Source organism: Serinus canaria, chromosome 13 (genome assembly GCF_022539315.1).
Source record: "Serinus canaria isolate serCan28SL12 chromosome 13, serCan2020, whole genome shotgun sequence".
Taxonomy (NCBI): domain Eukaryota; kingdom Metazoa; phylum Chordata; class Aves; order Passeriformes; family Fringillidae; genus Serinus; species Serinus canaria.
In genome coordinates this window covers 9236723-9256346 of record NC_066327.1, presented here as the reverse complement: position 1 = coordinate 9256346, position 19624 = coordinate 9236723, and the positions used below count along the sequence as shown (strand labels likewise).

At 41.5% G+C, this 19624-nt stretch overlaps 1 protein-coding gene and 1 long non-coding RNA gene across 8 annotated transcripts in view; both read left to right on the top strand.

Annotated features, from left to right (window-relative positions):
- The first annotated feature begins 6284 nt into the window (after nucleotides 1-6284).
- LOC103817262 (core histone macro-H2A.1) overlaps nucleotides 6285-19624 on the top strand; it is a 42071-nt gene continuing 28731 nt past the window's right edge. For all 7 annotated transcript variants that reach the window (XR_007778724.1, XR_007778723.1, XR_007778725.1 and 4 more), the window contains exons 1-2: nucleotides 6285-6435; nucleotides 14016-14216. Coding sequence is in view for 4 of the 7 variants with exons in the window: in XM_009091387.4 (XP_009089635.1) it covers nucleotides 14045-14216 (172 nt within the window). In the remaining 3 variants the exon portion in view is untranslated. The remainder of the gene's footprint in view (nucleotides 6436-14015; nucleotides 14217-19624) is intronic.
- On the top strand, nucleotides 14225-19404 carry LOC127060102 (uncharacterized). The gene is made up of 2 exons (XR_007778726.1): nucleotides 14225-15356; nucleotides 16643-19404. It is a non-coding gene; the product is annotated as an uncharacterized LOC127060102 (long non-coding RNA).

Sequence of the window (19624 nt, the reverse complement as noted above, 5' to 3'; positions counted from 1 at the left end):
GCCCAGAGCCTGGGGCTGCAGTACAGGTGATTCCCATAGAGGGAGATGTTGCTTTGTTTCTTCCTTAAAGTTTTTCTGACCACGTCATGGGAAAACCTCCATGCGCTCCAGTCACAGCACAGATACTTCCCAATACGAGATTTTTAAGATGAGCAAAGCATTCACCAGAACTTGTCAGTTATGTCTGTTACTGAATTAAAAATTTCCATTGACCTGACGTATAGCTTTTTGAGCCAGCATTACTCAATTTACAATTTCTGGTTGTTTTCTTAACCTGTCCAAAGGAGCCCATGAAGATGCTCAGAGGGCTGGAGCATCTCTGCTACAGAGACAGGCTGAGAGAGCTGGGGGTGTTTAACCTGGAGAAGACAAAGCCCCAGGGAGAGCCATTGTGGACTCTGGGTACTTAAAGGGAGCTTATAAAAAAATGGATAGAAACTTATTCCAAGGGCAGATGTTCTATCATTAGTGATAGGACAAGGGAGAATGATTGTAAACTAAAAGAGGAGAGACACATTGGATGTTAGGAGGAACTTTTTCCCTGTGAGGGTGGTGAGGCCTTGGCACAGGTTGCCCAGAGAAGCTGAGATTGCCCCATCCATGGAAGTGTTCATCTGGGCTGGATGGACTTTTGAGCAACCTGGTCCTAGTGGCAGGTGTTCCTACCCATGGCAGAGGGTTGGAACAAGATGAGCTTTCAGGTTCCTTCCAACCCAAACCATTCTGTGATTCTATGATTCCTAAAGAGGGATGGGAGATGGAAACTGTTCTTACAAGGCAATGAAGCAGCTACTGCATTCCCAGCACTCTTGGATCCTCCAGCAATAGCCAGGCTGACCACATCACTTGGCACTTTTGACATGAACATACTTCTGTGTCCATCACAAACAGCTGGCACCATCACTTCCTCATTCTGTACCTCCACACAGAGAACTTCAAAAACAGAAGGAATAATGGGCTGTCTCTGATATAATGAATTTATGAAGCTCAGGTTAAACTGAGGACATCACCCTCTGGTAATTAACTGTCTGTTTGCTATGACAGCCAATGATCTTTGCATCTGCAAGAGTAGTTTTGTTTAATTGAAGGAGTAGGGTTTGTCTGATGACATGGATGTGAAAACACCTGATTTCACTGCTGCCTGGTATTATGGTGGACTCTAGTTCTCTTGCTTCCTTCATGAACCATATCCTATATAATGTCTGCTGTCCAGCACAGGAGCTTTTTTAATTTATATTCCTCAGAGAGGTGATCTGATTTTGCTTTTGCAGGCAAAGAAATGGGTCTGCTTTAAAAATAACCTCTTATATGAAATGATGCATCATAGCAATCCCATGCAGAACAGCAGCTAGGAAATTATTCCATAGCAACGGCCACATCTTAATAGAAGATCATCTCCTGGACATCTCCCTCTGCATTTCTGCAATTACCAACTATGTCTCCTACCATCTGCAATTATATAAAATCCCTCTGGCAAGTACAGCTATTGCTTACATGGAAAATTAATGTAGTGGAGCAATGGGACCTAATAACTAAATATAAGAAATGTGAGTTATTACTACATTACTATCTGCTGAGCTTTACACCAGCTACCAGGAACCATTGAGCTGATCATTATGTGAAGTAATTTTGAATTCTTTGACTTAATAATATAAATCATAGCTCTTGGATTTAATATTTTCTTTGCACAATAATGCAGAACTTTCCTCTGCCACTTGACATTAAAAATGCAGCAATGCAAGAGGTTGTTTCCAAAATCAGAAAGGAATTAATTGATCTGCTCAGAGGACAATGTGGGAGTCAGGTTATGATGGCAGCAGCTGTGACCACAGGAGCCAGGGATAAGTGTGCCTGTTCTCTGGGTACTCCAGGGTGCTCAGAAAGAGGCATTTAAGTTTCCTGATGCCCCTGTGTCATACTGCTGTTGGGCTATTGGTTTTATAAATCAAAAAGCACTTAGATTCTATTTAGAAGAAGTAGGTTTTGAAGTGTGTTATATTGCAGGTCAATATTATCTCTAATCTACAGATTAATAATGATTTTACAAACTTTGGCTTTTTCTTTTGTCCCAGCATTCATTAACTATATCAATGACTTCCCAATCTGGGTTAAAAAGGTGCAGTTATCATAGTAGTTCTCATTTTCGTCTTAAAAATTTAAGACATTTGCCTTCTTCTTTAAAAAGTGACATTTTATTTAAAGTATTTTGAAGGCAATTAAACATTTTCTGACAGCGGGTATAAACATTGATAAAAAATTTCTGTAACTGACATTTTTCTAGAATAAAGCAATGACAAATAGCATACATGTTTGAAAAAGTTGCACAAATATCATCTTGACAAAAACAGTAAGAGGTTGCCTGCCGAAAAAGATTTGGAACAAAGTAAATTATTGGTACTGACTTATCTCTGTCTACCAGCCTAGGAAAGAAATCCTAGACATCCACTTTTTGTGTCCTGGAAGTATTAATCTCACCATAACATATTAGTAGCAGTCAGCACTTCTGCTACAGAACATGCCTGGCAATTAATAGAGTCACCAGTGTCTTAACAAAGTCGAGGCAGTAGGAAATGTTGTGAAGAAGGAGGATATCCCAATTGTCATGACTTGGATGTCAAAGCCAAGATTGACTGTTTGAAAATGGAATTAATCCTGTTCACCTTTGGCAGATAAAGAAAGGCCGAATGTAAAACAGCAGCTCAGTTCAACAGTCAGCTCTTAGGTTTTGAACTGTGCTGAAACCAAACTGTAATTCTCTGGTGGTCTAGATAGAGAGGATAAAAAGGGATCACTAAGACCAATGGCTCTGACCCTGAATCAAACAGCTATCAAACATACCATGCTTCCAGCACTGGTTTGTGGGCAACTTTAGTTGCAGAACTTCCTGATCTTGATGGGCTAATTTTGAATAACAGGGAAGCTGAGTTTCCTCAGAGTGGCAGGAAAAGAGAGGGAAGTGAAAGCAAAGGCCTGGCCCACACATATTCAAGTCCTGTGGTGCATGACTCCTCGGGATGGCAACACCGGTGGATTACAGCAATCTGCTGGAAGGCCAGGGTCCGCCCTCTGGGAGTCACAGATAACACTCCCCAGGGAGTAGGGGGGCTACTCTGCAAGTCACAGCTAATACTCCACAGGCAGTAGGTCTGTGGGTCACATTAGGAGCATGAGCACTGAGTGGATTCAGTACAAAGTCACTGTGTCCCTCTGATGGTGAAGGCAAGAATGCCACTAGCATGATGCACAGTACAGGTATATTTATCTGTGTCACTGTAACCTGAAGTTAAGAAGCATGGATTAGTCACATGGTCTGCAAAGAGAGAGGAGGCTGAGCAGATGAAGGAGGTTCAGATAACCCTTTCTGAGAAGCAGCTCATGTCTGAGGAATCTGTACTTTCTTTTCACCATGTGAAGGTTGAAGGAAAACAGCAGGGATCCGCTGGTTAGGCACACAACATCCTGAAGGAATATTTCAGCAACCTGCAGTAACCTAGGCCATGCATTCTCACTAGCCAATAAACATACAACAACAACAAAAAAAATACCACTGCCAAAAGAGGTGACACATTAGAATTAGGATAGTTATCCCAAAGTGAAAATCCTACCTAAGTTTAAGAGGATTACCCCCAGCCCTTCCCACGCTGCTCTGCCTCCTCCCAAGTGATATTTCCTTCTCCACCACCTCTGCTGCATAAACAAGTTAAGTGTTTGTATTCTCAATCACTCAGAACTGTAAATAGTCCCTTGAGGTTCTTAAAATTGATTATGGAATCAGAGTGTCAAAATAAAATAAGAGTAAATAAATATAAGAATATGAACTGTTTATTTTAGAAATAAAGGCAGTGGAATCCCAGAAAGGTGCTTTTTATCATTCTATAGATAAATAAATATATCACAACTGGCAAAGAGAACAAAATCTAAGCCAAGGTTTGTTTTAGTGAGGCAGTTCATGTAGTGTAGTTTCACAGGCTTTTGTAGAAACTTCTAGACAGTCATGATACATTGTGTGCTTTCAAAATGGGCACTCTCTGTAGATCCAGCAGATGTTCAATATAATCAATCTGTGTTTTGGTGGGAGGTGAGCCAGTCAATGCTAACATTACACATTATCAACAGTAGTCTTCATGCTACCATCCTATTCCACAGACAAATTGTTCAGGCCCTCTGCAAACTCAGGCAGCTCCCACTCCAGAAATTTCTCACCAATTGAGAAGGCTTCCAAAGATAAAACTGAAAGTTTTGAAGGCTTTCTTCAAAAGCACAAAATCCATAGACTCCCTTTCGAATCAGACAACATGAACAATGATAGTGGAAGAGCATAGAAAGCAACCTTTGGGTTGTTAGGGACCTTAAAGATCATCTAGTTACAACCCACAAGTCCCTACCCCTTGCAGCCTTCCATCAATCCCATTAGACAATGTTCTGTGTTCTTTAATTTTACATGGGCCTTTGCAGCTCATATCAACAGAGATATCTGGGGGAGGGTTGGTTTTGTGGTTTGGGTTTGTTTTTTGTTTTGTTGGATTTTTCTTTATTTAAATAAGGCTTGTGTGGGTGCCAGGAAAACAAAGCGTGAAGAGCCAAACACTGGAGGACCAGTTCTATTGGGTGCTCTGCGCAGCATAGGGAAAGGTTACTGTGTGGGCAGCACTACCAGCAAGGAAAAAGGGTATGGGGCAACACGGGGGAGGAAGAAGTGGAGGAGGGGGAGGTGGGAAGGAGATGATGTGTGTGGGTAGGAACACAGGGAAAGCAGAGTGTGTCCTCAGCTTCCTAAGAAGAGCCGTGGCAGATGGCCTAGTAAGGACTGTATCCATATCCTTGGGTTAAGGGCAATCAGGGTGCTTACCCAGCAGGGAGCCTTTGTTAGGCAAAACTGCCCCTCTGCATGACAGGCAGGGTACAATCAGCACTCAGGGAGTGCAGTCAGGACTAGGCTGCATTTGACCATGTGGTGCACTGAGAAGTAATGAGAGATGTCTCAGGAGACACTGAGTTTAGCTATTTTAAAAACCAGACCAGGTCTGGCCATTTAGATGGATGAGAGCACCGCAATTATAATGCCTGAAACACTTTTTGAAAGGATTTTCTCAGACCAGCCACACATTTTACATAGGCTGTTCCCACTCCCCTGTTTTTTCCTTTTCTTTTAAACCCCCTTCTTCCTTTCTGCTTTCTATTTTGTATGACAAAGACCCTGTGATGATACGCTGATATTCAGCAAAATAAGGAGAGCTGGAGCTCAGAGTAGTTGATGAGAAGAGCAGGAAAGAAACTCCTTGTAGTCTAGTAGTAATGGCATTATGCCACTTGTCACCTAGTACAGCTCTACCCATGAAAGAACAGCAAAGGACACTGCGGAGGAGGCTATGAGCTGGCATTCACTTTGGATACTGAAGAAATAGGATGCTCGTTCAAATGGCAGCGGCACAAGAGTCTGGCAGCATTAGCAAGCCAGGAATCTTCCAGGACATTGAAAATTCCAGCTGCTTCTAGTCCCACCATTGTAAACACAGAGGCAGTCTGTTGTGACTTGTCTGTCCTGACTTCTCTGTCCTGCAGCCAAGATCCGCTGTGGCAGCTCCTCTCTTCCACCGGCAGCCAGCGGGCGAGGCAACTGGGGGAGGCAGGAGAGGAGAGGAGAGGTAGAAAAGAGAATGAACCCTTGCTCTGGCACGGAGCGTGGGGGCAAGGGGCAGCGGCAACTCAGTGCCACCAATCTGGCAAGGTGAGCTCAAGGACATCCGTATGGTTCATGCACAAACGCCTATAAAGGCTCCATCTGGGGCCTTGCTAAAATGGCACTGAGCCATTTTTGTACAGCACGAGGAAGAAGGTGCGTGCCCCTCACGAACAATCCAGCTGCTCATTCTCTTCCCTCCGTAAACTTCATTCTTCAGAGAACACAGCGAAAACCCCTCGTTCTGACCTCCCCGTCCTGAAAATTTGGGAGCGAACACGTTTGTACACAATGGCCCGGCCGGCAGCAGTTGCGGAGGCCGGGGTGCCCAAGCCCAGCCCCACGCAGGGACCGGGCTTTTCAACAGCCGGGCCGGGCCAGCTGCGCCTGGGGCCCGGGAGGGCGGGAGGAAAGCCAGGACAGCCCCGGCAACCTCCGGGATCGTGGCACCCGTGGCCCAGCCGTGAGGGATCGTGAGGGGATCCGTGAGAGGATCGTGAAGGATTGTGAGTGGAACGTGGGGAGACCGTGAGGGGATGGTGAGGGAGCGCGATGGATCGTGCAGCACCGTGAAGCACCCCCGCCGTGAGGGGCGGGCGGTGGATGTGACGCGAGGGCGCGCGGGGCATTGTGGGAGCTCCGCCAGCCCGTCCAGCCGATCCCGGTGGCCCCGCGGGCGGAGCGGAGCAGCGGGAGCGGCAGCGGGAACGGGAGCGGGGCCGCCGCCGGCCGAACGGAGACATCTTGCCCGCGCCGTAAGTCACCGCCGTGGTGCGCCCGCCGTGCGGGAAGGAGGGAGCGCGGGGGGCTCTGTCGCGGCGCGGTGACACCCGGCGGCGGCGGTGGGGGGGGCCGCGAGCCGGCCGGGAGCGCCGTGGGACGGAGGGAAACCGGGAGTCGGTTCAGCTGCTTCTTGCTGTGCCTTGGGTGAAGCCGGGAGATCCACCCGCGCCACGCGAAATGGTGGCAGCGGGGCTGTATTTCCCTGGAATCCGCTATGGAATGACGGTGTGGGGCTGGAAGGAGCCCGGCGGGGGTGCAGGAGCGGCCGGGAGATGTGGAGCCGCGGGCCCCCACGTCCCCGCTGTTCCACGCACGGACGGGCTCCGTCCTTGTTCCTATCGCGGGTCGCCGAGCAGAGGAGGATAATTGAGAGAGACTGCGAAAAGTACAAGGCGAAAAACAGCAGGACTCGTTTTCCCTGTGTTTCACTTCGGGATGAGGAACCCGCGGTGTAAAAGTTACCTGCCTCGTGTGAATGACTTAATTTTAAAAAACCTTATGATGTATTTTAAACCGTAAGCAGAGGCTGCTGAGAGTAGTAAAAATAAATGTTTTTCTGGAAACAGGGCTCCTTATTCTTTTAGGACTGTCACTTCTTGTAGAGGCTGCAATATGTCTGCCTGCGGGATTTGAGCAGCCCATACGGACTGGCTGGGTGTGGGTGTTCCTCCAAGGGGACTGCGAGTGCTGCAGGGCGCAGGTGAATGCAGGTTTCCGGGGCTCCGCACCGGCTCCAGCACGGCAGCGCTGGGACTGAGGCTCGAGGCTGACGTGTTTGTGCCTGTAGGAGACAGTGAGGGCAACCGACTGATTCTGTGACTCGCATCTCCCTCTAATCCTTTTGTTTCTTCTGTAATCTTTAAAAGTAAGTTGTAGAAGGCCCGTGAAATTGTGTCTGAAGCCAGCAGTTGGAACTAGCTCCTATGCAAGCAGGATAGTGTAAAGCTGAGGTTGCTTCACTTGTAGAGATGGAATATACTGAAATATACTTGGATAAGACTTGTTATTTATCCCTTGACCATGCAAGTGAACAGCCATTTTTTCCCCAGGACTGTGTGTGGCTGTCACTTAGCAACAGGTCTGTAGAGAACTTGGCAGATCCACTGCCTCCCCCATTCTGAAGAGTAAAAGAAATAAATTAGTGAAGGATCAAGAGTGCCATTAATAAAAACAGTACCTGGGTTCTCAGGGACAGCCCAGAATTCAAAGACTTATGTTGGAACAAGACAATTACAGTTGCTTTGAAAATTATGTTTTGATGCAGTTGGGTATGAAAGATTTTGCATCATTAGAAAACTACTCAGTGTATTTGGGAGTTTGGGTCTTTTTTTTTTAAGTGTTGTGAAAGAAAGGCATTACATTGTTTACTTAGTAATGGTTGCAGGTTATTTTGCTACATTATGTTTTGTAACCTTTCGCACTGAAATCTAGGCCTTCTGGGTTACTGAAGAGTAACTTTGCTTTGCTGTGTACCCTTCTGATTACCAGTAAAGCCAAATGTTGACAATGTAGATTAAGCCATAACTGATATAAAAACTAGTGGCAAGACTAGAATTTGGCTTAATGACAGTAAAGTCAGTAAAGTGCTTAAGCACCGCTTATTTTGTAGATCAGCATGAGCAAAAAGAGAAGTCCACAACTGCAAGCTTAGTCATAAAAGAAACCAGTGTGTTTAAGTTTGTTCTTAGGAGTTGCCTAGTTCTGCCAATACGTAGCAATGAGCTTTGATAAAAGATATTCTCTTGATAAAGTAGGTGATACAATCACATTCTGGAAGAATAATCATGAACCTTTGCTCTCAGAGAAGTACAGACATATTTTTGTGCAACTCTTGTCAGCTAGGATCAAAGCCTGCTGTCTGTTCCACAAAAATGGTAGTCCTACCCCAGCAAGGTTATGAAGGAGCAGAGATCTGTAGCTGATGCCACAAGTTGAAAAGAGCCTCCAGAGAGATCCTCCATTGGGAGAGGAAATGTTGGCCCTGCGGGTAGTGCTTAGCATTAGGTTTTGTCATCTCAAGAGGTAAAGTTGGAAAAGAAAAATGCAGCACTTATGGAAAGACTGCAGGGCTGGCTTGCTTGCTTGGTTGAGAAGGGTGCTGAGAACACACAAAGAAGCTATAGTTCCTTGCCCAGGCCCATTCTAAAGACAGGATGGTCAGGATTCAGCTCATGGTCCTTGTTCCAGCAGTGATGCAAGAATCACGCCATTCATGACCTCCTTGATGGATCAAGTTCTTTCAATCCTTTCTCTCAGCAGTATATTATCTATTTTAAATTTTGTTCTGCATCTGAATTTTGCCTTGGAAGCATCCACATGAATTCTTTATTATGTTTTTATTTTCCTACAATAATGTTAAGGGACAAAGTTGTTTTCAAAGTGTTATTTAAAGCAATTTTTCTGCATTGACTTCACAAATGGTCCACTGACTTAAGGCCCTCTGTAAATTTTTATGCTTTCTATCTAGCATGCAAAAACCTATAATGTATAAATGGTTATTTCAGGCCAGTTCTCCCAGCAGTGGTGAGTGAAGACAATTGTATTTATGTTTTCCTGGCTATTGGTGGCAGGATGCCCAGCAGAAACTCTTGTCATACTCCCAGCACTGTTCTTAGTGGAAGTTAGCACATTAGGGGTATTTGTTTTGGTGTTTCAGACCCACTGTGGGAGAGAGGGACTTCTGCCAGTTGAATACAATTGTGCGGCAATATTTTGTTTAGCACACAGATTTTGTGAAAACGTTATTTCTCTTTGTCCCATCCTTTATGTTACTGCTATAGGAATTTTAATTGTCTTCAACAGAATCTTCAACAGAAAGTACACCTATTGTGCATTCCTAGATGGGGAGTGTTCTCTTGGTTTTCCAAATGAAAATAATTGTATGGTGCTACCTTCTCAGATGAGAAGCTAATGGAGTTTTGGAACAGCTGTTTTACAGCTGTTTTTCACTCTTCTGTCTGTTTCAGACCTCAAAGTGTTACTGCTTTGATAAAGAGCTCGAGCTAAGGTTTGAAATCACATCAGATCAAATGATAACTGAGTGACTGGCTCTTTTTAGTTCAGTTGTACCTAGAAACCACTGTCCCAGGCAGAGACACTGTTGTGCCAGGCAAGCATTATTAATTAGAGACCATTCTATACCGTTTTATAACTATGCCAGAGCAGCTTCTGATTAGCTAAGAACAGAGCAAGTTCATTGTCACAGCAAAGTCAAATGCACGTTTTCAGCAAGAGTTCAGCAAATGGCTATTATGGAACATAAATAGATTTAAGAGAAAATGGCAGCACTTACATTGTTAATCTTTTGAAACAATGGAAAGAAAATAGTATTGCAGTTAATCTCTTGTGATACAAAAATGAACTTTCCAGCTTAGTCTTTGTACTGAAAGAAAAATTATTATTACATCTTAGTATTTTTCGTATTGTAGTAATGATCTCCTGGATTCCACTACTTACTGATATGATGATGTAGACCTAAATTGAATCATCTTTTTGCTAAGTGCAGTTAGTACAGCAGTATAAGCCCACAATCAGAACAGTCTCTGTCTGACAGCAGTAAGATTCATAGTAATTTGTTTAGTCATAAAGAACCAGTACCTGAAAACTGTTAACAGCAGACTGGGTTTATTACTGCTATTTCAAGGTGTCAAATCAACTGAACTAATGAAGTGCTGGTGTTTGGAATTTGGGTATCGCTTTACCAGGATGTTCAGGCTGTACTTTAAGAATTATGTGATGTTAAACCTTTCAGAGAAACAGTTGCCTATGTGCATTTGAGGAAGAAGGTATTTGAAAGTGTGGTTCAGCAGAGTATCTGTCTTCACACAGGAAAATGTGGCCAACCAGAGTTACTCCAGCCAATTTTAACGACAAAAATATTAATTATGCTGATTTCCTCACTACACCTTAAGGTTGTTTCTTAGGAAAGGCATTTCTGGCTCGCAAAGACGTGACAGCAGAGGAGCCTTGTAGCTTGAATATTTGCTGTGACCAAATTAATACATCATCAAATCTTATTTATGCATTTGGAGATATTAGAAAGCAGTGTGAATTTTGCCACAGTCTTGAAGGACTTTCAAAAGGCTGTGAATCAAGTGCTAAAGTCTGTATCTAGGGCAATCTGCATCCAAGCACAGCAGAGCCACCTAAGAATATAGTGTTAAATTTGATTTGAAGTCAATGGTGAACTTGACTCCTCAATGATATCCCCTAATTATCACAGTGATAATTTTGTGAACTCTCACATTGAAACAAGACCATTTTATCATCTAATATTTGGAGACTTTGCAATGTATTTGGTAAAGTTCTCAAAAATTCCAATACAAAGGCAGGGCAGAAGAAAGAAGGTCCATTGACTGGTCCATTGACTGTGATTTATTTAAAAATATATTTACTTACTTTTATTATACTGCTCAAATCTTGTCTGAACTATGATGCATGTGATAAGGTTGCCTTCGGTTGCCTCTCTGATCTGTGGGCTCCCAGTGACTCAGCAAACAGCTCTAGTTCATTAGTGTTGGCAGCATTCCAGAGTTTCTGGTGTTACAAAGATAAACCATTTTGGAACATGTAAGGCATACAGCTTTCTTTGGTTTTTGATCTGTTGCCATGCTCTTTGCATTTCACCCAATACATTTTCTTGTGGCTTTTGCAAGTGAAATCTCTTTCTGTTCTCTTTTTTTGGTGGAGAACTAGAAATAGGAAGAGGCATTTGAGAATTGGTTGGGCCATCCTGCAGCTCAAAGGCAGGACAAACAGGTTCTGCAAAGTAATGATCCTGAATACAATTAAACTCTGAAAAAGGTTTCTATGCCAGGCTCTCACTTTCACCTTCCAAATGGTTATATGGTTGGTAACAGTAAAAGTGGTACTTGAAACCTAATTGAAGTTTTCCTCCCTCCACCCCCCCAACATCTAAGCAATCTGAACATACATGTAGGAATGGGTTCCTTGAGATGGGAAGGTCTGAAACTCATCTGTATCATATTTCACCTTTAATACTCAAAGTTTCAGAAGTTCTTTTTTTTTTTTTTTTTTTTTTAATTATGCAGCCCTGTGCACCACCACCTTTCAGATTCAGGCAAAGTTTCCCCTCAGAAATAAACTTACAGCTAGAAAGGTCTTTAATGTTCCAAATAAGGGGATCAGGTGAATTGTCAAGACGGTCACAGTACTCACATTAATATTTAGGATACCCTGGACCTAAGTGCATAAAATAAAGAGAGAAATTAGCTGTAGAATTTGCAGAGGTGATAAAGTAAGCTTATGAAAGAAAAAAAAAAAAGACACCATTTTATATATGGGTTGGTGTTATTCTGTATTACTGCCAACTTTACTAAAGCTTTGGTGCAATTGTTACAGCAGCTGATAGCTAAAATGACATTTTCCCAAAGAAAGAAAACATTAGGAAGTAAGGATTTCCATATTCTATTCCAGCTGTGCTGATATCCCATAAACTGACTAAATGATTAATAGAAGTTTACTGCTTAAGTCTTGCAGGCTTTCTCTAGAAAAATTATGGTTTTCATCATTGACCTTTCAGTTACAAACCAAATATATTGCGGGGCAGCACAGATACTTCTTATGCTACTTCCCCTGGTGTTTCATTCAATGAACCTCTTAACATTTGAGGTTAAACATCCCTAGTACTGTTGATGAAAATGGATTATGAAATATGAAAATAATTGCTGGCAGAAGGTCTATAGACAAATCAAAGCCCCACCCAGCCTTCCTGCTAACAAAGACAGAGCTAGCTAGATGAGAAAATGCAATTAAATGGATGTTTTTAAAATTATTGGTGAACTGCATTTGGGTCATTTCTCAAGGCAAGAAAATTGGCTTTTGTCCTCTTCTTCACAGGATAATGGCTGTTACAGAGCTGAGTCCACAGCAGATGAAAGGAGAAGGAACCCTTTTCATGGCTTCCCTTTCCAAAGATTCCTATCTGTTTCTGGACATGAGTTTCCTAAACATAGTGTGACTTTCATCTGATCTATGAAGATGGGATTATTTTGTTTAGCTTTAAAAACCAGTGAACTCATTGCATTTAATTTACTTAATGTGCTGTGCAGGTGTAGATTCTGATGAATGGAATGTGGAAGTCGAAAGAAGAAACCTCTGATACTCATGTTTCTTTAGCTATTCTGACTGGTATTTGTTTGGCAGTTATGTAGCCTGGCTCTTATTGACTCATGGAGAATTGAAGGGCTGCAGGATGTGTCAGCACAGAACAGAAATTGCAAAACCTAGAAGTGGGGTTGATGAACCTGTTTTACTGAATTCTGAGATAACTTCTTTCTGGACTCAGGCATGTGGGAAATACAGTTAGGTTCATGAGGGCAAGGAGAGAATTCAGGATAAACAAGTGCAAAATAGGGGAAGCAGAGAAATGGTGTGATGGGAAAGTAGCACTGAAGGGAGTTTCATTGTGGAGTGTATAAACACATCAGTGAATTTGCCTTGTGTGTTAGGTAGGATTTGTGCAGCGAGGAAAGAAGTGGGGTGCACAGAGGTGTGTTTGTATCACTGATGCATTCCATTGGTTTCCCTGGAGTTCAGACCTGAGGGAGGGGAGATGGGCACTGTCTCCTTTCCTCCTCTGAGGTAATTTCAGAACTCAGTGAGTTTCCTAAACCTTCAAAGACACCTTGAGAACCTGTGAACTCTCCACCTCTTTGGATTTGTCAGTTTCTATTTACAGCCTGAGCAGAAATCAAAGAGAGGACAGAATATGTTTGACAGCTGTATCAGCAGTAGGTTCCCTCAGTGAGATAAACTGAGATACAGTTGTCGGATACGTGCTGGGTGTTCAGAGCACTGTGCTGTCAGGGAAAGGTGGCGGATAGAAGATTTTTAGGTTCCTGGAGGGAATGTTGAAGCAATACGGTCTTTGGTGTAGAGATGTCTGAGTTTTGGTAGGTTCAAATCTCAGGGGGTTTATTTCAGATCTTTCTAAAAATAGAATATCTACTGTACAGGAGATGTATTTTGTCATCCATAGGCCTTTGTTCTGTCAATTCTCAAACATCTGGAAAATCAAGATTTTTAAAGGAGGTGAATACACTTTAGGAAAGCTTTAGCGGATGTGGTTTCCTAGTTTGGAATGCAATATGCATGAACCTAACTGCCCTACCACGGCTGTTCAAATGCTTTACCAAAAGGTTTTCATGGAGGTAAGGGGGCTGTGTCAGTCTCCTTGCAGAAGTCCTGTTTTAAATCCGGTACCTATCACTCTTTGCTCCCTTGGTGGGTACTGGGTTTAATCTCTTAGGAATTTCAGGAAAGTAGATTCTTAGGAAATAACTTGGTTTATATATTTTCTGTATCAAGTTATACTAAATTACAATGGGAAGTAAATATTCTGTGGAAAACTATTTTAGGTTCTTGTATACTCTAAAAAGGCAACTTGTCTGTGTGTTTTAGACTCTGTAATGCATTGCCTACCCCAAAATGCTGATTTGTCTTGGAATTCAGTGTGTGGTCTTATAGTATCAGACCTTATTAATAACCTTTTATCTTTTGTTCCTTTTTAAAAATTTCTTTCTAAATATAGAGTGCTGTTTCAGACCTGATACAGACAAGATGTCCAGCAGGGGTGGAAAGAAGAAGTCAACCAAGACTTCCCGCTCCGCAAAGGCTGGGGTCATATTCCCTGTTGGAAGAATGCTCCGCTACATTAAGAAAGGCCACCCGAAGTACAGAATTGGTGTTGGTGCTCCTGTGTACATGGCTGCTGTACTGGAATATCTTACTGGTAGGTTTTGCTGAATTATGTGAAATAGTAGAAGTGAAAGTTAAAGACAAACTGAATTTACACAGAAAAAAACCCAAACAAGTGAAAAAAATTACAGCTGAACTGTGTGTTTTGCTGATCACACATCGAAGCCAAAATCAAGGTTCCCTCACCTCTGCCTCGGAGCCTTGATGACTTGTGTTCACTCCAGTATAGAATTTGCTTTTTCCACTTGTAAACATGCTCTTTCCACATAGTCAGGGTTCCCACTGCCATCAGTGTGTTGGACTGCTGCAGTTCTCCTTGCTTTGATTTTGTGCCTGATGAGTTTGTTTGGGTTATAATTGTCTGTTAAGCATATACATTAATTTTAAATAGAGAGTTTTGCCATGTTTACATAGGGCTGGTACTGCTTACAGCCTTGTTTAAACATTTTTGTTCAATTTGCAGATTTCTTTTCAGACTACACATGCTGTTTGCAATTTGTTTGATTGAGTCTGTGTATACATGCAAACTCTTCATCTGCCCTGGATCTGTGTAGCTTATTTGCTAACAGCTTTAGTTCTTGTTCTGTTCCCTTCATCACATCAGAATAAGAATACCTTAAATAATTATCTCATCTTCTCACAGGACAAAAGTATTATTTTTCCTCAATTTAGAAATAAGCTTCAGAGGAATAAAATGCTTTGCCCAATGACATAAACAACCAGACATGCAAGTAAATATCTTTACATAGCTGTTTTTGTTCTCAAACAAAACTTAAGACATTGCAAGTTTACCCACTCTAAACAACATTGCAAAAGCTGTCTTTTGACAAAAAATCCCAGCTGTAATAGCGTCAATATATGGGCTTTTTGCTATAATGGTTTGCTTAGAATAGAAATGGATAAGAAGGTTCAGTCACCTTCATGTGGCCAAACTGATGTCTAAGTATATATCTGTGGTGCAGGGATCTAGCAAAAAGCACAAGTGCCAGATAGATGAGTGTTTGGAGCCAGATTCTATTAGCATGACTAAGGAAAAGTTTAAATTGGATCTTATTTCTCAAAGCAGTGTTTCTTTTTCCAGTGCATCTGCTTGTGTTGGTGTTCTTGCCATAGGTTCAAGTGTTTCAATGGACAGGAGACTTTAAGCTGTATTGGTGTGCTGAGCCTCTAAAAGGTACAGGTTTTTCTTTGACTCAAGCAAAAAGTTGCAAAGCATTGACTTTTCTGGGAGTATTTAAAACTGAAGCAACCTGACCTTACTACAATATTAGATATGTTTTATAATGGCTCTTGATGTTGAAGGACAGAAGATTTCTTCCTATAAAATTTCTTCTTCCTATAAAGATGAAGATTGGTAATATTACCAAATAATTAATAGAGTGCTTGTTTTCTGTAGGGTATTTATACCACCAAAATATATATTTTTTTAACCTTTACTTGTCAACATTCAGTGTTCTTTATTTGGGCCTTTTCTTTAAAAGAATGCTTTTAAACTTCATAGATGGCCTTAAAAATTAATATTTCCTTTAGCTAGGTTGCTGCCTACAGCAATAACAATTCAAATAAAAGGCTTCTTAGGGTGAAGACTGTCCTTTTAAAGAAACAGAGCAATACAGGTGAGCTTAAGGCTCTGCTAATGAGCAGCACATGTTACGGGTTAAATTATTTAAAGTGTTGACTGAGGCAGTGATAGTTTAGGCAGTTAAGAATAGGCTGGGGAAATAACATTGTTTCTTTAACTGCTGTGCATCTTGGGAACTTGGCTGAGGACATTACCAACAACAAGAAAAAAAAAACCCAAGAAAAATAACATATATCACTTTAGGAAAAACAAAAGGCAGGAGGAAAGATTAGCTGAAGGAAAAAGTACTTTCCGTCTTAATTCCTTTAACTATTTTTAGGCAGTTTTGCTGTGGTTTTTCTGTCTCCTTGGAAGGCTAGGTAGATAATCCTAGTAACCTGTCAGGTATCTCATGGCTTTCTTTCATTCCTGTACACAGATGCATCCCAAAAGCACAGATACACCTTTCTTTCCAGAGTTGGTGCTTGTTTTATCGTAGAACTATTTGGGTTGGAAGAGACCTTGAAGTCCACCTTTTTCTAATCCATTTTCCATGGACAGAGATACCTCCCACTACACCAGGTTGCTCCAAACCACATCCAGTCTGGTGGCCTTGAACCGTCTTGGCCATTTGCAGAGATGGGGCAGCCACAGCTGCTCTAGGCAAATGTGCCAGTGCCCCAGCACTTCCTAATACCGAATCTAAATCGATCCTGTTTCAGTTTGAAGTGATTCCCCCTTGTAGTTCATCACTACAAGTCTTTCCCTCTCCAGTTTTCTTGTAGACCCCTTACTGTTTCAGTCTGGTGGGGTTTTTTTTTTCCTTTCTCTAAGTTTTTCACACAATGTATAGTATAATTTTTAAGCCTTTAATGCTCAGTATGTTTTCTGAATTTCAGGTCATTCATCTTTTTCAGTGTAATTCAGAAACAGCCCCTTGAAATGGAAGGCTTGGAGATTTTTGGTTTGTGTTCTTTTTACCTCTTGGCAGTTATTACTTCACAAAACCAGAGGAATCCTGACTTCTCTCCAGGAGAGTTTTTAAAGATCCTTATGTTAGCACATGGTCTGAGACCAAATCAAAGCATTTCAACCATTTCAAAGTAAAACCAGGAACGTGACATAATAGGAAGGAGACCATGTGAACTGGTATGCTAATAAATTGGCTGAATCAAAAAGCAATCCTGTGTATCCAGGAAGGAGAAGTATAAAATATCAAAAGCAGTCATTGGAGAGAGAAACTTCAGAAACAAAAATGGGAGTGGAAATGACAGAGACATTCTGTGTTGGTGATTCCTATTGTCTTCTTATTGCACTTATTTTCCAATGCCTCCTTGCCTATTTGTCTTTCCAAACGTGGACTTCAGAAAACTGCAATCCCCCCCATAATTTCTCTGCAAAGTAGTGGATCAGTATCAGTTTATGTCAAAAAAGAGCTCTAGGTCAGTCAAGAGAATGGCCACAGACTTCAGCTGAGGCATTGCAGCCACTCAGATGAATTTGGGTGGTTTGTATTTGTCAGAACTGGTCCTGCCGTACATCTCATCAAGTATGGTCTTTTCAGGTGTAAAGCTTACACAAATTACAATTCCTAGTCCAACCTTTCTTACTAATGGAAAAAGATACTCCTTTGCCCTTGAAAAACAGAAATCTCTTGAGCATATTTAAAGGCAGAAAGAGCCAGGCCTGCAAGTGATTTCTGCTCCCCCTCCCCCCTCATCTGTTCTACACTGTAAATAATTTTCAATTGCCAAAATGTCATAGCAAATGAGGAGAAGGAGAAGTTTATAAAACAGCAGGAGCACAGGAATACAGAAGAAATGAGACTGATTTATATTTGTTATGTACATATGAAGGAAGGAGGAAATGTTAAATACCTCTTTTCTCCATTAGATCTTTTTCTCGGCTGTGTTTTTGGGGTTTTTTTGCACAGGGCTGCTGTTGGTCATATGTTTTCTTGAAATGTAAAATAAACTCTTCTTGAACCCCGTGGTTAGAATTGCATCTGTGGCATTCCCATGTTTACCCAAGGTTTTGTTTTCAGGCTTTCTGATGTCACCAGAATCAAATAATGGGAGTTCATGTGCTGGAGCTCAATTCATTGCATTTTTATCTTGATGAATTTTCAATGTGGGAGACGTTTTTGATCCAGCTGCTGATTGGCTGCAAAAGAAAAGTCCTTCCCGAGAGCAATAGGTTTAACTGCTCACTTCACTGCTCGCTTTGCAATGTCCAAGCTGAGCAAACTGAACTGCTGTTCACCTTTTGTGTTCTGCTCACTGTCCAAAATCTTCACAGGGTCACAGAGGAAAACAATGATTTGCCCTTTCTGTCAAAGCAGATGTTCCACTTTACTCCTGCTTAGAAGCAGAGGGGAGCCCAGGGGTCCACAGTAAAAAAGCATTAGGTTAAAAGCAGATTCAAGTTCCAGGCAGTCTGAGACTCCCATAAATAACCCTCCTTGGAGAGTAATGAAATTTAAGGAGATAATTAATTGACAGTATCTTTTTGATGCCATTGAAATGTGCATTCACTACCAAGATACATTTCTTCTATTTATACTGGCAGCTTTAGAAACACTGCTTTATTTTATGGTCGTGTACCCAAACTCTGTCCCAAAGACACTGGAGGTAAATTAGGGGCTCATAGGACCTGTGCCTTCCCTGAGCAAGCATGAAAATACCTCTTTGTATGTAGTGTGCTTTCAATATGGATTAATACTGCACCTAAAATACAGCAGGGTTGTTTATGGCAATAACCTCACAAGCAGAGACCTTTTGACTATATCAACATAGGAAAACTCCTTTGTAACATTCCATCTACATAAGATTTGTGTCATGCTCTCAAGTGAAGTGTCATTATCACTATTTAAAATTGCTCTACTTGTAAGAGGTGCAACTTCAGATATAAAACTTTGCACTGTTATCACCTGAATGACTAACTTTCTGAAATATAAATGCATGAATCAGTGTCTTTTGAATGTATATAAGAGTTTTCTTTCACTGATAAGCCAGCCCTGTAAGCACTTAGGTACATGTGTCTGTCTTATTGTGTAGTCCTGTAAACTTCCATGGATCTCTGAGTTAAAAAAGCTCTCTCACTACAAAATTCCTCACCTGATTACAGTCCTGATGTAGTCTCCAAGCTGCACAGGTCAGGTTTGATGAAAAACTGTAAAAACCAACAAGTGTGTTTTCTTGTAATAAAAGCTCTAACAGTGCATACTGCTATGTCAGCATAGTTCAGAGAGGTGAATATGCAACATTGTGACATGTGTCACAATTTTTATTTTTATTGCAAGAATGTACAAAATGCTGAATGGGGCTGGTTGAGTTTTTATGGCATGGTCAGTGAATATTTCCTCCTTTGAAAATGTTAAATTTTTTGCTATATTTCAGTTATATTTTAACTAGCATGAAATACTACTTATTCTAGTAAGTAATTTCGTCTGTGTACTTGGCTAAGCTACAACAGAGTAATGGCTGTCTATATATTGGTGCTCAATTTAATACTGGTATCAGCCTTTGTTTGGAAGAATGGAATGTAAGAGAAGTGTAAAACAAAAATGTGGCTGATTTTCTTACATAGTTTTTTCCTACCCATACCTTTGTCTTACATGGAATTCCTTGTTGAGAAGAATAAAAGAATCTATAAAGCTGAAGTCTTTTCTTCTTTGGCCCTTTATTCTTGGAATGACAGTTGTAGGACAACTGGGTAGAAGCAGGAAGACATTCTGAATCTACATTGTATTTACTAAGCAGTTTCTTTCCTCAGATATTCTCAAAGTTTAGAAGTTCTTGCATCAAGTATTGTAAGCATGATTTTTTTTTCAGCTTTTTTCCATGAGGATTATTTCGAATGCCTGAGTTCAGATAATGTTC